Consider the following 24,538-nt stretch of genomic DNA (forward strand, 5'->3'; position numbering starts at 1 on the left):
CGTAAGACGACTTAAATATTTTTAATAACCTACATTAAAATAGTCTGAATTATTACCCCAAAATATTAAAAAATTATATTTCCAACATGTAAGCTAAACTAGCATATTATTTTTTTTTATTGTGATAAACTAGGAATTTATTAACTAAATGTAATATGTAGCCTATTATTAAAATGTATATTTGTTATTGTTATTGTTTGCTGAAACATACGTTTTGTTGAATTTCTGTGCCTCTATGGAACGCCCCTCTCCTCCCGCTCCAGTGATATTGTGATGAGAGCGTGAGAGGCTCCACGCTCGGGCGAGCGCGTGCAGTGACCGTCACTGAATTGTGCAGCGTGCAGCAAGCAGTGTTATCAATACGGAAACCTGGACTGCTTCCTTAGAAAGGTGAGTATTACTTAACGCATGCTTCATTCGCAGCCAGATTCCCAGTATTTGAATATCTCATTGATATTTCACAACAAACTGAAACGGAAAGTTCACGTGTTTTCTTCGTTTGGGCACTATTATTTGGCCTAGGCTTATTATAATAAACCGCAGCGGCCATCCATTGCAGACAAAATGTGCAGAGCAGAAGTGCTGCAGCGTGGCTTATAATGTTTCAGTTACTTCAGCACTAAAGTTAGTGATATTATTATTTTATGATAAAGTGTTGGCTATATTGACGGATGTAAATGGCGAAACTATAAATGGCATTGCTTATTGAAAGCATAATATGATTTGTCCGATAAATGAGATGGGATAGAGATGGTTCGAATTCTGCAGGAAAGGAGATCTGACTTCGGCTGCACTTGATATCCAAATAAGGAATAGGATTGACTGAATATGCGGAGGGAGCAGGACAGTGAAGCGATCTTCACGAGCTTAACCATCGCATTGCATATGGCTTGAAAAATAAATAAAAAAATAAAAAAATTGTACACATAAAAAAATATCCAGATCTAAGTGGTATAACTGCCTGTATTCACGAAGATGAATGTTGTAATGCAGTGCGTGTATGCGGCAGCAGTAGCAGGGTAGATGAACTATGCAGAAATGGGACAGATTTTGGTAGATTCGTGATGGAGCACAGATAATAGTTTTTTGAGGCTTTAACCCTACATTTAAATATATAAAATAATTAATTCAGTTTCTAAACAGTTTCTGCGTTATCTTTTTTTTTTTATCTTAAGGTGTTTAGTGGAACTTTTATAAAGTCTAACAGCTCCAGTGGTCTACCAACTTGCTTTATCATGGTCCCATAATAAACTGTCCACCCCAAAGGCAATAGATTAACCAAAATTCTAAATCCCTGGGAAGAAGTAAGAAATTCTAATTATTTAAATGAAAGACTTAAATATTCTCAATATTCCTAAATTTAGAATTCTTACATTTTAAAATCAAGGGTTATTCTTGTTCTTTTATAAGATTATTTAAACTGGTTAAATTACTTTATAGGAATTATTTTTAGAGATTTGGTTGTAAACCAGAACAATCTGAAAACTAGGTATATAAACTCAATAACATACTTTTCCTTCTTTAAAAATAGTTAAGTGGCATTAGAGACTAAAGTGAAATAGGTTTCTGTACTGCTTACCGCTTAGTATTTATAAATGATAAAAAAAACTGCATTGTTCATCAGCAGGTTTTCCTACAACAATTAACACGAGGCAAAATGTTCTAACTATAAGTTCTGTTATGTTCCTCATTATTATAATGTAGTTGTAATGCAATCGAAGAACACTGACAAGGGGATTGTACAATGGCAAAGAAAAGAAAGAACATCTCACACCTTAAAAATCTCACCTGGTGAAGATGTTCAGCTCAACAACTGTGCCAGACCTACAGGATGTTATCATTATTTTCTGGAAAAGGAGATATGTAGTATTTCAAGAGGAAGTGAACAACATAAAAATCTGAAGTAGGTGAGAAACTACAACATCTGTGAGAAGTTTCTGCTAGCGTCTTTATTCGCCGTCTCCTTACAAAGATAATGAATAATTTGTGATGGCTGCTTAATATTTTATAAGCTTTCTGTAGGATCATATTACTGTCTAGTGTGGTGAACAGGCACCAAAAAAAAAAAAAAGGATTGGTGGTAAAACACTGTCTAAATGAGTTTTCCTGTGAAAGATTTGATAAAATATTAAGTTTGAGATTGGTGATTTTATAGGATCATAAATTTATTACATAAAGAGAGGCCATTATGATTTTAAGTATTTTTTACAGCTCTGTAAGCATGGATTATGGTATAAAAGTTTTTACACAAGTTTGTCAAATTAGTAAAATGGGTCATATTATGTTGCTAAAAAATAACATAATTTTGTGTATTTGGTGTAATGAAATGTGTTTATGCTGTTTAAGGTAAAAAAAACAAAACTGTCCATTTCTGCAAGTTACAAGTTGTTTCATTCATTCAGTCTCGTTTCATTCAGGAATGAAAAAAGTCATTGAAAAATTGATTAAGAAATAGTTACTGAATATGGACACGATATGCACTAAATACACAAAGTAACTGGCATTATTGTGTCTAAAATGTATGTAATATTAACTTATTGTTTATTTAACTGTTGTACAAAAGCAATATCATGCTCGTAATCATGCAGCTGGTCCAAATATGAATATGTTTTTGGTTACCTGCAGCCTCAGACAATGATTGAGGCGGCCTTGACAGATCATACATCACATCCACTCCAATCCAGACCATTTCAATGTTACACCATGTTGCTTAGCAACCCTCATCTAACCCCATACTTTCCTTCTACCAATTGACTGCAGCGTGGCTTTGAGTGGCACTTGAAGTGAGCACGAGTCTGTATGTTTTGTTAGCGCTACAAATTTCAAGGTCTGTGTGCACAAAGCAGCACGCTAATGCAAACAAGAGGTTGAACAGACCGTCTCTGCTTCAGATTGTGTTGTGCCGACAGATTTTTCTTTTCACCTCTTGCTGCTTTTACAGATTGTGGACCAGCTGGCTCGAAGTCAGTGTTTGGATGATGTTTGCCCAATGAGAGTTCATAGTTTGAGGGCAGATCATATTTAGACAGTACATGATGATGATATGTCAGGGCTTAAACGTTATGCATTTAATGTATTTGCCATGTAACACATAGCTGGGACACTCAACATGATGGACCTTCAAACAATGTCTTTTTCAGATCACTGTGAACTATTCAACTTTCAAGAGAGTGTGAAGTCCAAGTGTGTGTGTGAATGTGTATAGCTTGGCTTGCTTTGTAAAGGCTGTGCCTGGTTTTGTTGCTCAACACTGAGATCTGGGGTCCTCCATCATTAGGGAAGCACTTGAAATGTCTGGATTATCATATAGCCATTTTTAGGTGTGGTTGAATAGTCTACATCCCCTGATAAAATTATCAGGCACCAGTCACATAACTGAGAGGTCTGAAACAGTTGTCTCTGTGTGCATTGCAAGTGGGATGCCTACAATCTCTGTTGGTTAGAATAATTTTGACGAATTGTTGGCTGGTGAGATTTTCAGGGCTAAATACGGAAACAATCCATAGAAAAACAGGTCATTTCTTGTCAGAAAATGACCAATACCTTTAAGATAAAGAGCATGGACATTTCCTTCAACCATAAAACGCAACATAATTCAAAGTGACTCAAAATATAGGTAAAACACCTATGAAAATTCAATATAGAAAATTCCTTTAAATTAACACTTTGGGACGTATTTTTACAGATTTTGGCTTTGTTTTTGCATTGTACACTGTTATACACTGGGTTTATAACGCAGAGCAACTAATATAGTTATATGATTAGTATATATACATGATTTCAAAGCCCCGTGATATGGCATTTTTTTATTTTGTGCTATCCATTTATTTATTCAAAAACTATATATATATATATATATATATATATATATATATATATATATATACACACACACGCACACGCACACACACACACACACACACACACACACACACACATAGAATAACCTGAATACTCGTTTTGGTGTATAAATCCCAAATGTCCACTTGACACAACTGTTTAAAAAATTCTAATTAAAAAGAAAACCTTATTTCTTTTTAATAAATTCTTATAATCTTTTGTTAGTATTTTTTTCATGAAAAACAACTTAACTTCACAGAACTTGGAACATTATTTTCTTTTCTTTTTTTATTATTATTTCTTAAGTCAGGGATACTCTTATATATCATTAAATCTAATGGATCACATCCTGAGCTGTTCAATATCCAAAATTCAGTATTCCAGATCTCAGTCTGGTCCATTATTTTTATAGCCTACAAAATAAGTCCCTGCATGCCTTACGAGCTTTGTCAGTCATTCGATATCAAAAGCCACCCCGTTATGCACTGCTTTGAATCCCAAGTGTGAAACTCATTATCATTGCCCCATCTGTCCTTCTAGAACATCCATGCTGCACACAAAGGCTTTTTTTCTGGCATGTGCTGTGGTAAATGCTGTCGTGCCCCTCCCTCTGTGACTGCCTGTTGTCTGGTCAGCAAATGCCGAGGCCCATGAGGGCCAGACCCAGAGGCTTTGACTCATCTTTACACAGCTGTGCACTAGAAAATCTGTCAGACATAATGGGCTTCTGTATTCCATGATGTTATGATGTTATTTTAGATGTCACTCTATTTCAGATGACATCGACATGATGGCATTTTACTGGCTGAGGATAGCTCTCAGTAGCCGTGCTAATAGTGTGTTATCAATGCTCGGTAGTGGTATGGAAATATTTAATTAGTAATAAAGCCAGGTGATTGTGAGCGGAATTTTTAATGTTTGTACATTTTTGTAAACGTTGCTACAAAGATTAAGCAAAATTTGTTAATCACAGAGAATACAGACTATTAGTATTATATTAATTATACTGGTTTATGATTACTTTTACTAGCATTATAATAAATATTTTTATTACGATTTTATAGTCATAGAATACGTTTTAAATGATTACATTATAAATGATTATTTTTCCGTTGAGGTGTTTGTGATCTTAAAAGGATAGACCCAAAAATGAAAATTCTGTAAGCCTTTACTCACATTCAGGTTGTTCCAAAATTGATTTGATTTTGATTTTAAATTAAGCAACACACGTGGCAGAACCTTCAAAATAGCTACCAGGTAAGCAGATCTCTGCATATTGTTCCAGTTAAAAGTTACAAAGTCTCTTGTAAGAACATTTTCAGGACAAATTGATTATCATTACTGAAAATGGTAGTTTTCCACATTTAGAAAAATATTAGATTAAACATTTTCTATGAAAATATACTTCATTAATGTCTGATTATATACATACAGTAAAAGAATTGGCAAAATCATCATGGCTTTTCTGTTGTTAGCAAAACATGCTAAGACACCTTATCTTCCGCAACACCATTCTCACTTACCGCAACAATTTAAGGCCAGTTGAGGTAGAGAGAACTATTTTTTGGGTAATGATAATTTAATCACACAGACTATTTTTAAATGTATACAGTATAATGAGTTATTTAAATAAACATTATTTTATATATATATATATATATATATATATATATATATATATATATATATATATATATATATATATATAAAAGCTGAAAACGTTTATATCAACCCACCATCTCCCAGGATGGAGACACACATTATGGGTTAGAGCAGGGGAGGCCTTTTCAGCATGACGTGGCATTTAAAATTTTTCTGGTTAACCACTGTGGCAACAAAACCTGTGTTCACATACACCGGTTTGTTTCACTATATTAGTGAGGATACTCATAGGCTTCCACTGTTTTATGTCAGGTTTATGATATTTTCTATGTCTTAACCTGATCCCTAACCCTCACAGAAAACTGTACACATCATCATATTTAAATGGATAGTTCACCAAAAAATTACAATTCTGTCATTAATTACTCACCTTCATGTAGTTCCAAACCCATAAGACCTATATTTATCTGCAAAACACAAATTCCAATATTTTTGATGGAATCTGACAGCGCTCTGACCCTCCATAGACAGCAACACAACTGCAGTGTTCCCAGGTCCAGAAACATAGCAAGGACACCAGTAAAATAGTCCATGTAACACCAGTGGTTCAACCGTTTATGACATTTTAGGGTACTCTCCAAAATGGTGGAAAACGGTAACTCAGGGAGAAGAATTGTTGAATAAATTATGTTGTTATTATTACGTGGACTGTTTTACCGATGCCCTCTCTACATTTCTGAATCTGGGAACATTGCAGTTGTGTTGCTGTCTTTCGAGGGTCAGAGAGCTTTCAGATTTTATCAAAAATATCTTAATTCAACTCGATTTCATGAAAGTGCACATAAAAAGTACATCAAATAAGAATGAAAACTCGTGGTATTGATATGCAAAATTTGACTTTTGCGTGTATTGGCTATGCGATGGGTTGGATTAGGGTTGTGTGGTTGATGCGTATCATATGTACACAAAAACTGCGTATGATATGCATGCCAACATATTTCATATCTTATGCATGCGAAAACTGTGTGTTATGCACGCCAAACAGGTGGTTAGCATATACACACCAAAGTCAATTTTTGCGTATCAATACCATAAGATTTCATTTTTATTTGGTGTACTATTTATATGCATTTTCATGAGATCAGGCTCCTTAATTTTTGTTTCTGAAGATGAACGGAGGTCTTATGGGTTTGGAATGACTTGAAGGTGAATAATTAATGACAGAATTTTCATTTTTGGGTGAACTAAACCTTGAAATATAAACATTTTTACAAACATTTTTAACTAGTGAGGACATAAAATGGTGGGTTTATATAAACGTTTTTTAATGAATGTATATAATCAGGCATTAATGAAGTATATTTTCATAGAAAATGTTTAATCTAATATTTTTCTAAATGTGGAAGACTACCCGTTTCAGTTATGATAATCAATTTGTCGTGTACTTGTTCTTTCAAGAGATTTTGTAACTTTTAACTGGAACAATATGAAGAGATCTGCTTACCTGGTAGCTATTTTGAAGGTTCTGCAACGTGTGTTGCTTAATTTAAATCAAGATATATATATAAATAAATAAATAGTGTGTGTTTAAATGGCCCTCAAATTTTTTTTTTAAGTCAAGTAATTTATAAGAGTACTAGAAACAGAAGGCACAGCAGTGTGTATTGTCTGAATTTAAATATCAGACGCTTTTACAGGATAAAGAAATTGACAGTAAGAGGAGACTGACTGTGATTAAAGTGCACGTGATGCATGCTCCTGCAGATCATTAATGTGATTTTATTCGTCTTAATTAACTTTATTATTATTTATTATTATTATTAAATTCACTATATAGCTTACAGTGATTAACACATTTCTGTAAAGTTTTTAACCAATTTTGTAAGGTTTGTGCCACTGCTGCTCATTACTATCAGTATTGGTAATTACAAATTGGTAATTTTTAGCTTTCTGTATTGGTTAGTCCTCCAATATGCTTAAGGTCTTTAGTTACAGTAGGATATTTCTGTTGCTATACTATAATTATAAGTGTTATCTATGAAAGAAAGGAAGAAAAAAAGTGCTTTATGTTTTTTATTCAGATACACAATTAGTCAAAAAGTACAAAGCTGTGAGCTGTTATCAAAGGAAAAGGAGGCCATTTTTTGTTATTATGTGTACAAATACCATTTAGTTGTTTCGGATTGTTATTTTCCCAATAAATGACTAACATCTTTAGGTTTAAATTTTTTAAATATGTGCTTTTTCCATTATGTCAGGTGGTCTAATAAATTGTTAAGCACTGTATGTTTTCATAGCATTCAGTCGGCACATTTGTTTGAAGGACATTGGGCAGAATGCGGAATAGTGTGTTTTATGTCAATCAAATTAAAATAAAGAATATTGTGTTTTAAAAAAAATCGGATTAATTGAATAAAATAATAGGCCAACTAATCGATTATCAAAATAACCGTCAGTTGCAGCCCTAGTAAAGTGAACTCATTGTCATGTTGAAGAAACCAGTCTGAGATGATTTGAGCTTTGTGATATGGTATGGTCTTCTGCTACTGTAGCCCATCTTCTGCAGGGTTCAACATGTTGTACGTTCAGAGATGGTATTCCTCACACCTTGGTTTTAACGAGTGGTAATTTGAGTTACTGTTGCCTTTCTATCATCTCTAACCAGTCTGCCCATTCTCCTCTCACCTCTGACATCAACAAGGCATTTTTGTCCACACAACTGCCGTTCACTGGATATTTTCTCTTTTTCGCACAATTCTCTGTAAACCCTAGAGATGCTTGTTTGTGAAAATCCAAGTGGATCAGCAGTTTTTAAAATACTCAGCCCAGCCCATCTGGCACCAACAACCATCCCACATTCAGTCAGTTAAATCCCCTTTCTTCCCCATTCTGATGCTCGGTTTGAACTTCAGCAAGTCGTCTTCACCACATCTAGATGCCTAATAGCCTAAATGCAAGTTGCTGCCATGTGATTGGCTGATTAGAAATTTGTGTTACCAAGCAATTGAACAGGTATACCTAATAAAGTGGCCGGTGAGTGTATATTATATACTTTGATAGATTGCATATGTTCAAGATTAAAGATAACCTAAAAATAACTGAATCCAAAGTTCCCCTTGTTTATTCCATTTTAAATAATGTTAAGTGTTTTCTTTAAATTAATGTACATCATGGAGAGTAATGTCCTTGTTATCTTAGACTATTGAAAAATAAAAAAAATTTAATTACTCATTACATACAAACACTTAATGAACTAACTAATCATCTTAATAGAGGAATAAACTCTCAATGTTGCAAGAGAGCAAGTTACTGATAGGAGCAGAATCGATGTAAACTATAATTATTCATATCTCCATGCATGCTGGGAAAATGACAAATGGGAGTAAACCACAAAACTACTTTTCTGTGTACAGGCCTATTTGAAATGCTATGCTTGATGGTTCAGCTTTTGAGTTCAGTGGCTATTCAACATTATTATTATCTACACCTGTATTTGTTCTGTTGGAGTTATTAGTTCCCTTTTGAGTTGTTCACCATCGTTCCTGTTATTTCAGAAAATAGCTGAGAGGTTTCTCTCAGATAGATGTCATGCTCTGTAAAAAGATGTGTGTATGAACGGTGGCTGAGGCAAATACCACAGTTGAATACATTTCCTTTTATGATGCCGTTGTTAAAATGTGTTGAGAGTATATCAGTCTAGGCCTTCATCCAGTACATCTGCTGAAGATGTTTATGGTTACGGACAGGCTATTCTCAATTAAAAACCCATGGTTGTTCTTCTACAGTGCTACTCTCGAGCCATGTTTGGAGCTGTTTGCTGTGATCCTGGTGAGCTTTATTCTCTCTCTGCCCCCCTTGTTGACAAAGCAGACGTCAAACTGTGTTATGTAAGAGCCAACCCCCTCGCTCCAGTTCCTGCAGGCCCCTTGTAGATCTCCTTTGTGTAATAAAGCTGGACTCTTTAAAATCTGTCATGGAAATAGAATGAAGCGATCCTCAGAGATTCTATGGTGGACTATTATGGTACTTTTCCTTGTGTCACCCCCTTTATTATTGTAATAAGCCTGGCATAATGTAATGGAAAACAGTGAGGGATGTCCAGTACATGATGACCTTCAACTGTGCTTTGGATCTAATGCTGTGACTTATTAACTTTTGGTTGAAGAGTTCTCACAGATTTTATTACATCATTAGTTCTGCCATCAAAATCCATTGGCTGTATTTCACAGGGTTTCCCAAGTTCCTAAAAGGCGTTCAGCAGCATTATTGATATACAGGACATTTTAGACATTGACAAAACAGAGGCATTGCTCATAGAAATGAGCAAGTGGAAGGGAGGGAAGTCACCAAACAAAAATGTGCATTTAGATTTTTTTTACGTTTGCAAGCAATGTTAAACATATATATTTAATAATATATCATTTAACATCAACATAAAACAAACTTCAAATAGCTAATACCTGTTTACAGTGTATTATTGATAATATTCTGAATGAAAAATGGGGTGAGTAGAGCTAGTATGCTATGTCATTATTGCAATTTAGAAGAAAAGCTTGTTAGCATGTGTTAAATGTGTGTTAGCAGGATGAGGTATTTTATTTCATGATTATTTTATCTGTGGTTGCCAGGTGATAAGATGTAACATAAAATCCCAATGTACATAACTGATAACAAAAAAAGTCAAATTATGGCTTTTCATTGTAAATTATAAAATTACTTGTTCCTTTTCACTTTTTGTATTAGACTTTCAGTGAGCTAAAATGTTCAGAAATGTTACGACTTGATTTGGTTTATTGAGCTACTAAGTGCCCCTGGATTACACCCCTTTTCTTACCAATAGCTACATGAGCCAAAGCTGTGGACCTGAGAGTTACAGCTTGGCCTTAAGTAAGATTTGGGCCACTGTTTTGGTTCTGAAACTAAGGGCCCTATTTCCATGATCTAGACGTAAAGTGTAAAGTGCACGGTGCAGGTGCACTCAGGGCGTATCCAAATCCACTTTTTCTATTTTAACGACGGAAAAACGGTCCGTGCGCTGGGGCGCATTTTTGGAATGGATTGTCCCTATTCTCTTAATGAGTAATGGGCGTAACGTTCAATACACCAATCAAGGTGTCATCTCCCATTCCCTTTAAGAGTGAGATGCGTTCGCGCCAGGACAGATCACTATTAAATAGTGGAATTTGTTGACGGAAAATCTGAACGCTTCTCAAGCGAAGAAACCGATCTGCTCGTGCGTGAAGTTAAAGTGTGCGAGCAGATCATCTATGGGACAAGCAGGAATCCACCAAAGCTCTGCGCGATAAGTCAGTTAATATATATATATATATATATATATATATATATATATATATATATATATATATATATATATATATATGTGTGTGTGTGTATTGGCACGATTGTTCAATTAATTCACCAATTTCATTGATCATTATAAGTAGTAATAGTCTGAATTGCAAATAGGTAGCCTAATACATGCAGTGACTATCCATCATTACATTTTTATATTTATGTAGCCTACACAATAATATTTTACACTTTAATCCTTTTGTTTTTAATATTTGGCATGTTTTTGTGATGCGAATCCCTGTGTGTAATAAGCAAAGTCAACATGCACTGTGGACCCGCCAAGAGGCGCATTTTCTACCAATGCGCTCTTTAAATAACAAAAAAAATATTGCACCATTGACTTTAGACTTTAGACCAGGTTTGAGTTGGTCTATGGCGCAGTTTATTTTCAGCTCCTTAAAATAGCAATGTGGCAGCAATGCGCCTAAACACACCTCTCTTTTTAGACCAGCATGCCCATGGGTGCACAAATGGGTGCAAATGCAAATGCAATTAAACGACGTGGTGCTGGATGGGAAAATGCGAACGGCGCTGGACTGAAACTAGCAAACACAATGTTGTTAATGCACTAGAGTGGCAAAACTGTCAGTGTTCATGCCTTTGACCTAGATATGACCACTGAGATCATTGTTTACTGTGAGAAAGATGTGCTAGTCCAACTTGGCCCTTGCCCAATTCTGATACTCCTCAAATCAAACAGTCAACAGCTCATATCTTATTAGTACGACAAACATCCAGATTAAAAAACATTTAGTCTTACATAGCCTCATGAGGTGCTTGGCATGCCAGACAGGGATGGAGAGGTGGATGGATAGCAGGATGCTGTAATTTGTTCATGACATGCTAAGTAGGTGCCACATTTCCAGGTGGCAGGTGCTTACAGGTCCATAGTTGAAAGAGGCAAAGCATTGTTAAGTTCCAGTTCTTTGAAGAGAACAGAAAATGATAGTAAGGATTTTTAAGACAGGCCACAAAAAAGGAGATTTAAAAAGGCTCCCTCTATGTTTGGGTGCTTGTTAGGTCTTTAAACCAGGTTAAGCTCAGCTGAAGTTCTCTGAAGGTGAAGGTCCTTACAGGTAAGGTGAGTCGGCATAATATTAACAAGATTAATGTGCAGAAATAAATCTTTTTCATATGATAATTGACTATTATGGTTTTGGATTTAGAAACTAAAATTTAGGATTAATAGCATATCTTCCACAAAGGTATCATGTGGAGCAATTCAGAGTATTAAGGATACTCAGACCGTGTGACTCTTTATTGATGGATTGATGCATGCAGCTGTTATAGTTGGATCTGTTTTAAGTTTATAGTGGAAAATGATTCCCTCTTATCTAATTCAGTATGCTATATAAACAGAATATTTGTGTATTATTGTATTACCAAATGGCTATAACGTAACTGTTCAACAACTCCAAATTTAGGATGATATCCATTTTCAGGTGGGTAAATCCAGTGTTGACAGCCTTTTCTGTAAACATCTGAAAGATTATATATATAAGATTTTCATTAAGATGTGGGCTCTATTAAATTATCTAATTTAAATTATTTGGCTAATTAACTGGTTTTGATTTCCTATAGACAGTAACTGTAAGCTAAGTCAGGGAGACAGAATACGTCTGATAGATACAGATGGCTAATATTTACATTTTGATCCATTAGAAATGTTACAGGAATATATGCAATTATCCAGGACCTGTGTAATATCTTCTTTGTCTAAAGAAAGCTCTCGTTTGGCAAATAGTAATTAGTATCTAAAATACTAATCATTATTTGTTTAGGCAGACACTTTTAACCAAAGCAACTTACTAATTTGTTACAGGGCAGAAACATTTGTGCTAGAGGGATATCCTTTGTGAGCAACTGAAACATATAAATTTTCATTGACCCAGATTTTCTTACTCAGCCAATGTTCTGTAACAGGTCACTTTGTATCTTGTTTCAGTGTGAACCACAGCCATGACACATCAGTTTAGAGGGATTGTCAGTCTCGTCATGCCTCAGCTCCCTCACGCTTATCATATTAGCAGGATTGTTTGTAACGTTATTCCGGTCGGAATTTCACAATCGAGCCAATCAGATTGTTTTCAGATTTTAAATATTTACAGTGGTATAGAAAATAATCACCCCCTTTAAAGTAATTAAATTTTGTTGCTTTGTAGGCTGAAACGAAGACGGACATTGTTTGTTTTATCCAGCTTTATTACTTGCAATTTATAACATCCAACAACAAAAAAATACCCACTGTATATTCAAAGCCATTGAAATCAGGCCTAAATATACCAAGCAAGTCAAGCAAGCAATTTACAAAATTGGCCAGGTTATTTTTTTTATTTTTTTTAGTGTTCAATGCTTAATTTTCATCCTTTTTCTAGGGCTGGGCACTAGGACGGTATATTGTGATAACTCGTTTCAAATTGTGAAATAAGATTTTGGTTAACCACCCACCCCTACTTTTTGCACCAGCTTTTTTGCGATTGTGAAAGCATGCTAAGGAACATATATTTGAGGTGTTGTTGTTGAGTTGCCGAAATCTTGATTGCCAACCACCCAATACTCTATGTTCTCTTTCCTGATGACTTGCTGACCAACACTGTTCCCTGTCTCAGCATCTCCTTTCATCTCTCCTTTCACCCATTTTCATTTGCAGGGCTCTCCAGCAGAGGGCACAGGGAAATTTGATGCAGCCCCTGGTAAGCGTGCCACATTTTCAGTATCTCCATCTAGTTTCTTGAGGTTACACCAGCGTGGCTGGCCTTTAGTTACAATTATATGGGCATGAATGAAACATGCTAAACAAAACAATTGCAATACAGATATATAAAACAACAGAAATATATGATAATGTATGATATTGTTTAAGTCTTTTTTACACAATTGAAGCTGTTACACCGTACTAAGTAATGCATAAAAGACAGTAGTCTAATGTCTTGATACAGGAGGCTCATGAGTAAGCAATCACAAACAGACTCTCTCTGTCTTCCTCTCTGGCTTGAGTCATTGTTGAATCAGTATTCTCACTGCCAGGGCCCCTATTTCCTTCCGTTCATCAATCTTTCCTTGATATTTGTGCCAGCCATCAGAGAACACTGTGATTACAATCTTCCTAGAACTTAAAAAGCCTTAACAATAACTCCATAAAACTAGCTCAGTGGTTCTCAACAAGTGGCTCACAAAATGTCACAGAGTGATGTGACATTCAGCCAAGTATGGTGACCCATACTCAGAATTTGTGATCTGCATTTAACCCATCCGAAGTGCACACACACAGAGCAGTGAACACACACACACACACACACTGTGAACACACACCCGGAGCAGTGGGCAGCCATTTATGCTGCGGCGCCCGGGGAACAGTTGGGGGTTCGATGCCTTGCTCAAGGGCACCTCAGTCGTGGTATTGAAGGTGGAGAGAGAACTGTACATGCAATCCCCCCCACCCACAATTCCTGCTGGCCCGGCGACTCGAACTTACAACCTTTCGATTGCGAGTCCAACTCTCTAACCATTAGGCCATGACTTCCTCTCTAACCATTAGGCCATGAGGAGGTTAAAAACAATGATAAATGCAATTATAGTAGCTCTACTTAGTTTCTTTTTTGGTTGTCCACATCTCATTTATGGATGTATGTGTCTTGTAGCATGTCCACCCTGTCGGCGCACTGTATCTGCTGTGCGAGTAACACCTTTGAGGATCATGAAGAGTTCCCCTGATCTCATGCCCACTGGTAAGAGCAACATTTGTAGTATTTGGGGGACTAACATTATGAGTAGCATCAAATGAGTAATATAAAACTTTATTTAGTTCTTTGAAATAATTTCTTTGCTCTATGTTTTTGCAGAGCTGGACCCTACCCGTGTTTGCAAGGGAATGGGTGCTGTTACTTTGAGGGCCACACTAGTGCATATCGATGATGAGGACGGCACAAGCCAAGAGCTAACCAAGAACACTGCCAAAAGTAAGTTGGAAATGCAGGATTTGTCAATAGGAGAGTGCTCTGTAAATATTGCACAAAGCAGAACAGCGCCAGGCTAATTGTTGTGTGCTGTCATAATGTTACTTATGATATGTATGCAGATATTGTTCACTAAATGTGCTTTTATTTTTTTCTGTACTCCCATTAACTGGAAAGATCTTTGTTTACAGGAACTGTGCTTTCCTGAGTTTCCAATGTTCCTATTAATGAAAAGGTCCATGTTATGTTATTTTGACAGTCAATGGATTTGTTGTGTTTACTTGCTGAATTACACAGTAAATTAGATTTGTACAGATTTGTATGTTTTGTCACCTTTTTTACCCATGATGAGTTTGCATCCCTGAACTAAGCAAGTCAAAGGTGCAAGTGGCAAAGAACCAAAACTCCATCGGCAACAGAAATGGAGAAAAAACCTTAGGAGAAACCAGGCTCAGTTGGAGGGCAGTTCTCCTCTGGCTAGACAAAACCAGCAAGGTGTGGTTTAATTCTAGGCTGCAACACAGGTCAAATTCTGCAGAGGACTTGTCGGGTTCCCACGGTCTTGTCCCAATGGCCGTCTAGTTGGCGAGGTATTTGCAGGGGATCTGTCTCTGGGGCTCATCTAGTTGACGTGGTCTCTGCTGACATTCAAGGCTGTAGAGGTCATCTAGGTGCTGATTCACCATCTGGTCTGGGTATGGACTGGACCTCGGTGGCTATGGTGACCATCTTGTCTGGAAGCGGACTGGATCTGAGTGGCTATGGTGACCTTGGAACAAGAATGAAATAGACTAATATTAGTGTAGAGGCCATTCTTCTTACAATTTAACGAGTATTGGGTGTTATGGGAAGTGTTCCCGGTTCCGGTTGACTTATTTAATGCAGCCTAATTATCTTTTAATGGATTAGAATTATAGAAAATGAAGTTTCTACAATATTTAGTAGTAGCTTATCAGTGGTGACTGTCAGTTTATGTGCATATGGCAGAAATTCAACTTAGTCAAACAGACAATGAACACTATTAACAGCAATTATTAAATGATGCAATCAAACTTGTTGCAAAATTTGGTAGTTCTGTATATTGTTTCAGGTTGTTTCTGCATCATCTAAGGTCTGAGATATCTGAGATATCTTCCTGGTTCTAGTAAAAACGCAAGCTGCTGCATTTTGTACCAGCTAGAATTTGTTTACTAAGTGCGCAGAGCAACCACCCAATAAATCATTACTATAGTCTAACATTGAGGTCATGAACTCATTAATTAACTTTACTGCATTTGACACTGAGAACATAGATCATAAATTAGATACATTTTTAAGATGGAAAAATGCGGTTTTACAAATGCTAGAAACATGGTTCTCAAAGGAAAGACTGGTGTCAAACAGCACACCTAGGTTTCTAACTGATGATGAAGAACTGACAGAGCAGATATCAGTTGTTAGACAGTGTTATGGATTATTACATTTGAAGGTTTTTCAGAATTTACCAGTAGGAAATTGCTAGTCATCCATTTTTTTTATACATCAAGTGTGCATTCTGCAAAATGGTATGTTTCATCAGGCCGCGAAGAAATATACAGCTTAGTATCATCATCATAACACCATGTTTTCTGATGATGTTTCCCAAGGGAAACATGTAAGCCATGAAAAGCCTTGGTCCTACTGCTGAGCCTTGTGGTATTCCACACTGTACTTGTGATTGATATGATACCTCTTCATCCACTGTTGTAAATTGATGACGGTCCGATAAGTAAGATTTGAACCATGGCAATGCGATTCCACTAATGCCAACCTAAATTTGTAGTCCACTCAAAAGAATGTTGTGGTCGATAGTGTCAAACACAGCACTAAGATCCAGTAACACTAATAGAGAAATACAACCACGATCAGATGATAAGAGCAGGTCATTTGTAACCCTAATGAGAGCAGTCTCAGTACTATGATACGGTCTAAATCCTGACTGGATATCCCTTACAGATACCATTTCTCTCTAAGAAGGAACAAAGCTGAGAGATACTGCCTTTTCTAATATTTTTTTTTTTTAAAGAAAAGGGAGATTTGAGATCATTCTGTAATTAACTAATTATCTACGATCAAGGTATGTTTTTTTTTTTAATGAGAGTCTTAATAACAGCCAGTTTTAAGAATTTTGGGACATATCCCTAATGGCATTGATGAATTAATAATATCCAGAAGAGGATATATGACTTCTGAAAGCACCTCTTTTAGTATCTTAGCTGGAAAAGGGTCCAACATACATGTTGTTGGTTTTAATGATTTGACAAGTTTATAGAATGCTTCCTCTTCTATATCAGAGAATGAGTGGAATTGTTCCTTGGGGCATCTATTCCACTGTCTGATGTGATACTATAGCTGACGGCTGCATGGTTAGAATTTTATCTCTAATAGTATCGATCTTGGAAGTAAAGAAGTTGATAAAGTCATTACTTCTGTGCTGCTAGGAAATTTCTGCACCTGTTGATTCTTTATTTTTTTGTTATTTTAGCTACTGTATTGATTAAATGCCTGGGGTTGTTTTTGTTTTCTTCTAAAAGAGATGAAAAGTAAGCAGATCTAGCATTTTTTTTTTGGTTTTCTATAAGTAGAAGTACTTTCCTTACATGCAATACGAAATACTTTTAATTTAGTTTTTTTCCATCTGCTCTCCATTTTCCCTGTTGTAAATGTGCTCATTATGCCATGGCGTCAGACTTTTTTCGTTGATATTCTTTAAACATAAAGGAGCCACCGTATCTAAAGAAAAGAAAGAATCCATAGATTCTGTTACAACATCAAGTTTTTCTATACAACTCCAGAGTGAAGAAAGGGGCAGGTAACATCATCACAAACTCCTCTCACTCGGGGCCACAACCTGTTTGCACTCTCCCCACAGATAAATGTTACAGATCTCTGTGCACTAGAACATCTAGGCATGAACACAGCCCCCCCCCCCCATGCCATCTCCAGCTTACAAAAAAAATACAACTTGTCTTCTGTAATTCATTTCTTAATCAGTAATTATTGCCTCTCTCTCAAGTTTTATGTACATGCACATATTTTTTATTTTTATGGCTGTATATACAGTAAATAATGTACAACTCTGTACATAAATATTCTGTTCCAGATGTATACCACATTATTATTATTATTATTATTTTCCTTAGTCTTACTTATTTTCTGTTATCAGTGTCATATGTGTATGTATGTAGGTTTTTACCAAGAACAAGAAAACACAACGAATTCCTTATAAAGCAAATAAAACTCATTCTGATTCTGCTTGGACAACTTTTAGTGAACGTTCATATTTGCAGGGGATCTTCAAAGACATCTTTTGTTCACACCCACGTTGAGCTGTGGAAACGGGAACCTTCAGCGTGGATGGTTTCACATTTCACAATTGTTGTTATGCCTGAATAAAAAGGCCATTGGAATAAACACTTCTTACAGTGGGTTCAATGGTCTCCTTGTTCTTCTGTCAAAGTTCAGAGAATCTTTTTTTTTTCTCAGTAAATTAGCTTCTATGTGGATGAAGACTTTCTGTGGGGTTCAGTTCTGACAGATTCTGGCTGGTGATTCATTTATTGGAGATTTAAGGATTTTTTTTGTGGCATAAATTGTGGTTAGCGCTGAAAACAAATAGGTTCACTGCCAAGTAGAGGCAGCTTTATTTCATGTTCATGCCTTTTTAGGTTTTATAAAGTTCCTTGGAGATTTTCTGATCCTTTAAGAATCCAAACTGTTTGGATTTGTTACAGGTGGATGGCTTGGTGCGGTCAATGGAGATCCCATAGAAACAAGTCTTACTGAGAGAAGTGTAAACAACACTGGAGCTGATTTAAATTCAACTCCAGTCAATGAGACACCAAGAAAGGTGAGTCACCATGTCTGAACCTCGTTCCTTTTTAGCAATGCTTTGCTTTCTTGCAAAAATGCCAGAGATTGAAATGAATGCTAATTAAACTGCTTGATCCCAAGATCTCTGGAGACATTGATGAACTCCTTAATCTTAAAATAATTTAAATGAGTTTAGTGACTGAATCCTGTCAATATTTTAGAAGAGAGATGACATTTCTAGTATTTTTTTTTAAATGCATTATCATCTATAATGGTATAGATCCAAAGTATTCAATTATGTATTCCTGAAGTTACATTAGGGAATTAGTGGAGAAGTTACATGAAAAATGAATGCAATTTCTGACTATTAATAATTTGTTTAAGCAAGTGTTGTTATTGTTTACTAAAAACTTTACTGTTTTAATAATAAAATTGTTATTGGAAATAACTCTGAAAAAAAAAATATTACATTAAAAATGTAGAAAACTGAAAATGTTGAATGTTTTTATTACTTATATGAATAAAACTTACAAATAAATTAAAGGGATATTTCACCTAAAATTTAAAATATGGTTATCATTTGCTCACCTTCATGCTGTTCTGTATGATTTTTCTTCTTCTGTTGATCAAAAAATAAGATACTTTGAAGAATGCTGGTAACCAAACAGCTGACTTTGACTTACATTGGTGAACTATATCCCTTTAAAATTTAAACTGAACATATAAAATATATTAATATTAGTCATTTAACCCTCTGGAGTCTAAGGGTATTTTTGGGGCCTTGAGAAGTTTTGTCATGCCCTGACATTTGTGCTTTTTTCAGTTTATTATAAATATCTAAATGGGTAAAGTCTAATATCACTGTAATCAGCACAAACTGGGCTATAATAATATGTGAAACCCATGCATGTACATGATTGTATTTTTGAGAAAAAAAATGTTATGCATGGTTAGTGAAAAACTAAAAATGTTAAATCACTTGAATAAGGCAATAAAACACATACATAAAATTGGTTGCCGGAAAAGTTGAGAACTGGAGCTTGTAGCCTAGAATTTTTCTTTCTGAATGATGTGAAAATCATCTTGTTTACTCACTCACAGAAAACAATATATTGATTTAAATTTTCTAAAACACTTTTTGTTGGTAAAAGTCATATGCGAGTAGGCGTCAACTATCATGAATATCATTGTGATTTACACCTGAGAAGACAAAGGCCTGCATAATGAGCTGCATAATGAGCCTCTCATTCAACTGTGCCACTGTGAGGGAGGACTAACAAGAAAGAGAACAAAATAAAAGTATATAATTTTATGTTTGTAGTTTATTAAGAATATATTTAATTATCCCACAACATAATTTGATATCCACTTGGGGGAGCAGTTAAACAGTTTATTAGGAACAATCAAAGCTGACTTTCAAATTTTTTGGCATCCTTTCTCTAGTCACACAATCCTTCAGAAATCCTTTTAACAATCTTATTTTCTACCAAATAAACCCCATTTATTATCATCATTATTATTATTATTATTATTAATGTTGAAAAGAGCTGATAATATTTTTCAGGTTTTTTTAGGGGGAATAAATCGAAAGAACTGCATTGTTTTTACATTTGTTAGAGTTATCTCTATTTGTCACATTTATATTATTTACATCAAGCTTTTGAATGGTATAGTATTGTATATTGTTATTGAAACTTCATAATGTTTCACTTGATTATAAATTTAGTCAGGAATTATAGTTTGGAAAAAGTATTTGGAAAAAGTCTAACTAGTAAAATGTTTACACGTTATGTGAAAACTAGTACAAATAAATAAAAAGAGACTTACTCATGTTTATGATCTCTGCTGAATAAAGTGCTTCATTCTTTTTTCTGAGGAAATCCATTTCTCAAATCCTCAACCACATCACATCTTTTTGGGGTGAATTATGTCTTAGTCCTCTCATCGCGAAGCAAACAGTAAAATAAAATAAAAACTTGAAGAATAGTCTCGCTGCTTTTTCTTCTGTGTGGGCGTATTCAAGCCGCGCGCTTCAGTTTGAATCTGAATAGCGCGTTCAGCGCGGGGGCGTGGTCACATTAGATATAATGAGCGGAGATATGAAAAACAGACATTGCGTTGTTTTCATATGGATTACTTTATCTCAGAATATTTGTTTTCGGCAGCACTTGTTTAGTTTAAAAGTAGACATTCCAGGCTTTCTATAGATATCTCTCTCATGTCTCTTCGTTGAGTATTCACGGAGTTACAGTTCATTTTAATGAAATGTTTGTACATGACGATCAGCGGAGACAAAGACTGTAGACAGCGCACCTTGTTTGTTATCTTTATTTTATAAGTGCACAAAGGTTTTTTGTTATTATGTCTGTATCCAAAAAAAACTAGACCCTTTACAGATTCGATTGATGTATTGCTCTTATCTGTACGATTAAAACTGAGAGTGTAATTTAAGTTCTTTTCGGGGTTATCAGGTGAAAATGACTCAAAACGCATATATGCGTTAATCGACTCGAAAGGGAATGTAAATTATATAAATACGTACTATAATATTATAAATACACTACTGGCTAAGCATTAAATAAATCTTAATAAAAGTTGTGTACTCCTGCTGTTGATGACCTCCTCAAGACAGAAGACAATTAATTAACCAAAAAGTGCGATTCTATGTTATTTGTCATTGTCTTCAGCAGCATTGCAGAAGAATATTTGCACCAATCATTTGTTTGAAAGAGAAGTTTAGTGAAGCAAATTTCCTCCATATGGAATCCTGGGAAACTCAAAGTTGTCTGTATGTGACACTAGAGTGTCTGCTTTTGTGTTCTCCTCAGGTGGACTCACCTGTAAGTGATGGTCAGTCTCTGCTCACATCCTGCCTTGATCAACCGAGTGCTGTTACCTCATCAGCCAAAGTGTCCTCTTCATATCCCCCCACCAGCAGCATCCACCAAACAATCGTCTTGCTGAAGCACAGCAGAGGTAAATAACAGCCTCTCAGTTCTTCAGGTGGGGTTAAAAGTTAAAAGTGCTAAATGCTTTCATGATATATGAGAAACAATATTGAATGTTCTTTCCCTTGTGATTAGTTTTCAATGTTATATTTGAGTTAAAGGGAAACATGTTTGATTCCGAAAGGATTAAAATCACAAAGTACATCTGTCAAATGCAAATATGTCTGTCCTTCTTAGGAAAAAAAGTTGCCATTCAAATAGGGCTGTAGCCATGATTAATTCGTTTAAACATTAAATATTTAAGTGTGGTAAAAAAAAAAAAATTCAAGGCACTTCAGTGTCTATAACTTTTAATATTTTTGAGCATTATCAAATCTGGTTGATAAAAAGTAAAGCCCAAAGTGTCTTCTTTCCAAAAACACAAAAATTATTTTTTAAACACACTGAAGTAGGAAACTGTTACAATTATAAGTTTGGTAAAGCACTTTCAGCTGTGAGTCCCATTATGGGGGGTGCGGGCTAACAGGTTAAGTGATCCTTTTAAAGATTTTGTCCTAGATAAATATCAGCTGAAAGTACCAGGCCAGTGTGTATTTTATCTTGTGTTCTGGACGTTTATGATCTGAGTGTGTGTTTCAGAAGCTATGGCGGAGCAGGGCAGAGGCACTAATCGGAGCCCTACCGTCAGCCAGAATAAATCTTCCTCTGAGACTCCTGCAGACATGGAAGGAAAGAGAAGGAGACTGTCTGAACATTCAGCTGTCCCAGCTCCCAGAGTCCCAGTTCGGGTAACAAACTGCCATTTCTAGTTCTCAAGACACACCTGTGCAGAGTTTGACGACATAACTATATCCAGATTCATATATAAATAAAACACCATCTGTACAATTTTCTCTTTTAGAACACAGAGCTGTCAAAGGACTGGTACAGAAACATGTTCAAACAGATTCACAAAGTCTCAGGTAAAGATGCACCTTAGGAATCACATTTGATCAACACTTTTATTTCATCTTTTTGTGTCCATATCCGAATATGTCCAGGTCACAGTTCAGTCATGTATCTATGTGTGTATTCATCTTTGTCAGTGTGTTTTGTCTTTCACTCACCTTACTCAGAGCCTGTCGAAGAAAATCCATATCGTCCCACCTACATATTTCCAGAAAGCAATGACAGGCCACTGAAAACCAGAGGTACCTTAGTAATAGTTATAATCTGATATTTATTAACATTCATCCATGTCACTCTTTTCTGTCTGTCATTTAGCAACAGATTTATTTCTGTGTATATATATCAGGGTAATTTTATATACAGTTCATGAAAACCAAAATAAAAAGGAAATACACTGCCGTTTTGAAAGTTTGGATAAGATTTTAATTTTTTTTGTAATGTTCAGTACAAAAATACAGTAAAAACAATAATATTGTGAAATATTATTATAATTACCAATAACCATTTTCTATTTAAATATATTTTAAAATGTAATGTAGCCATTACTTCAGTCTTAAGTGTCACATGATCCTCAGAAATCATTCCAATATGCTGATTTGCTGCTCAAGAAACTGTTGAAAACAGTTGTACTGCTTAATATTATTGTGGATATTATTGCCTTCTCAGGTGTAGAAATTAATAAAAAAAACAGCATTTATTTGACTTATTTTAACTTAATAAATATCTTCACTGTCACTTGATCAATTTAGTGCATCCTCTCTGACCCCTAATAAGATGTTAAATGCGCCACGTGCTTGGCTCCATCCTATGTCCATTCTTTCACAAATCTCAACCTGCAATAGATGCTGATTTATATGCACACAGTGTCAACAAATTGATCGTCCTAAAGAGGCATCATAGCACTCAAGGTGAGCTGTGGAAATAGAGCTATTTTCAACACACTGAGAAAACCATATCATCATGTATTTAAAACTCGTAGATTGATTACCTCCATTATAAGAGCTTTCATACATCTGTGATGTGTTTTGTGGCTGTGCTTTTAGAGAACCATTCTGCTGAATTATTAAAGCAGTCACAACACACCTAATGGGTTTATTCTTTAGAATACACAGTTAGCAAAGCCATTCCAATGCTGGTCTCAAGTATCTGTTAAAAATCATCATCTTAATGCCTCCTTTCAGTGGATTGCGGTGAAAATGGCTTATTTGTACTGTAACTTCCCAGCTAATGGAATATTCCAGCATCAGAAAAACACACTGCTGTGGTTATAGTGCCATCCACTGGTTGGATCAGTCTGTGGGAATAAAGCGGCCTTGTTTTGGAGCTGCCATTTAGTTTATAATCGACTGCTATATATGTCACACTTATCCCTGTAATTTTCACCTAGTATATATTAGATGTTTAGAGCACAGGCTATACTAAGTAGAAACACAATAAGAGACATTTGGAATACATTTGAATGTGAAATAAATATAATATATTGTAAGTTGTATTATTTCAGCTGTATTGCTCCATCGCTCAGTATTAATTTTTTATTTGTGCCTAATAAGTATTTTCCGACTCTTTCAGATGAAAGGCCGTCATATGCTGGTGAGGATGGTACGTGTTTTTGTTTTAATCCTGTGAGAGAAAATATAAACTACACTATGCATTCTTGTTTAATGGAAAGCTGTGTTTCAGTGCGGGCAGTCCCTCGTTCCAAGAGTGCTGTAGAAATGGGGAGCTCCAGAGGACAGCTGCCTGTGCCAACTCACACATCTTCCCTAAAACCTCAGAGGTGAGCCATGACACATTGAAACAAATATAATGGTTTATGTGAGAGATTCTAGCACATTTATTGACGGATGTCCTGAAACTTCTGTATTATGGTGTGAATTCTTGCACCCTGCTAGCGTTGCTCAACATAGAGATGATATCATTTCTTCACAAACTCTTAATATGTGCAGCATTGTATTTAAGCATTTGTCATGCTGCCTTAACAAGCATGTGTTGGCTTAGGAGATGTTGCTTTTTGCTGTTTAAATTCATAATAGACACCCCTTTCTTTCAGTCATCAGTTTC

General features: G+C 35.5%; 1 protein-coding gene across 4 annotated transcripts in view; it reads left to right on the plus strand.

Annotated features, from left to right (window-relative positions):
- Positions 1 to 287: 287 nt before the first annotated feature.
- The window catches only part of LOC113112784 (sorbin and SH3 domain-containing protein 1-like), a 46,925-nt gene continuing 22,674 nt past the window's right edge, over positions 288 to 24,538 (plus strand). For all 4 annotated transcript variants that reach the window (XM_026278631.1, XM_026278632.1, XM_026278633.1 and 1 more), the window contains exons 1-11: positions 288 to 390; positions 13,445 to 13,487; positions 14,436 to 14,522; positions 14,637 to 14,753; positions 18,503 to 18,618; positions 21,410 to 21,557; positions 22,169 to 22,317; positions 22,431 to 22,491; positions 22,645 to 22,719; positions 24,047 to 24,076; positions 24,158 to 24,254. In XM_026278631.1, the coding sequence (XP_026134416.1) occupies positions 14,492 to 14,522; positions 14,637 to 14,753; positions 18,503 to 18,618; positions 21,410 to 21,557; positions 22,169 to 22,317; positions 22,431 to 22,491; positions 22,645 to 22,719; positions 24,047 to 24,076; positions 24,158 to 24,254 (824 nt within the window). In that variant the 5' untranslated portion in view covers positions 288 to 390; positions 13,445 to 13,487; positions 14,436 to 14,491. The remainder of the gene's footprint in view (positions 391 to 13,444; positions 13,488 to 14,435; positions 14,523 to 14,636; positions 14,754 to 18,502; positions 18,619 to 21,409; positions 21,558 to 22,168; positions 22,318 to 22,430; positions 22,492 to 22,644; positions 22,720 to 24,046; positions 24,077 to 24,157; positions 24,255 to 24,538) is intronic.

The sequence above is a fragment of the Carassius auratus genome, chromosome 13, assembly GCF_003368295.1.
Source record: "Carassius auratus strain Wakin chromosome 13, ASM336829v1, whole genome shotgun sequence".
Lineage (NCBI taxonomy): Eukaryota > Metazoa > Chordata > Actinopteri > Cypriniformes > Cyprinidae > Carassius > Carassius auratus.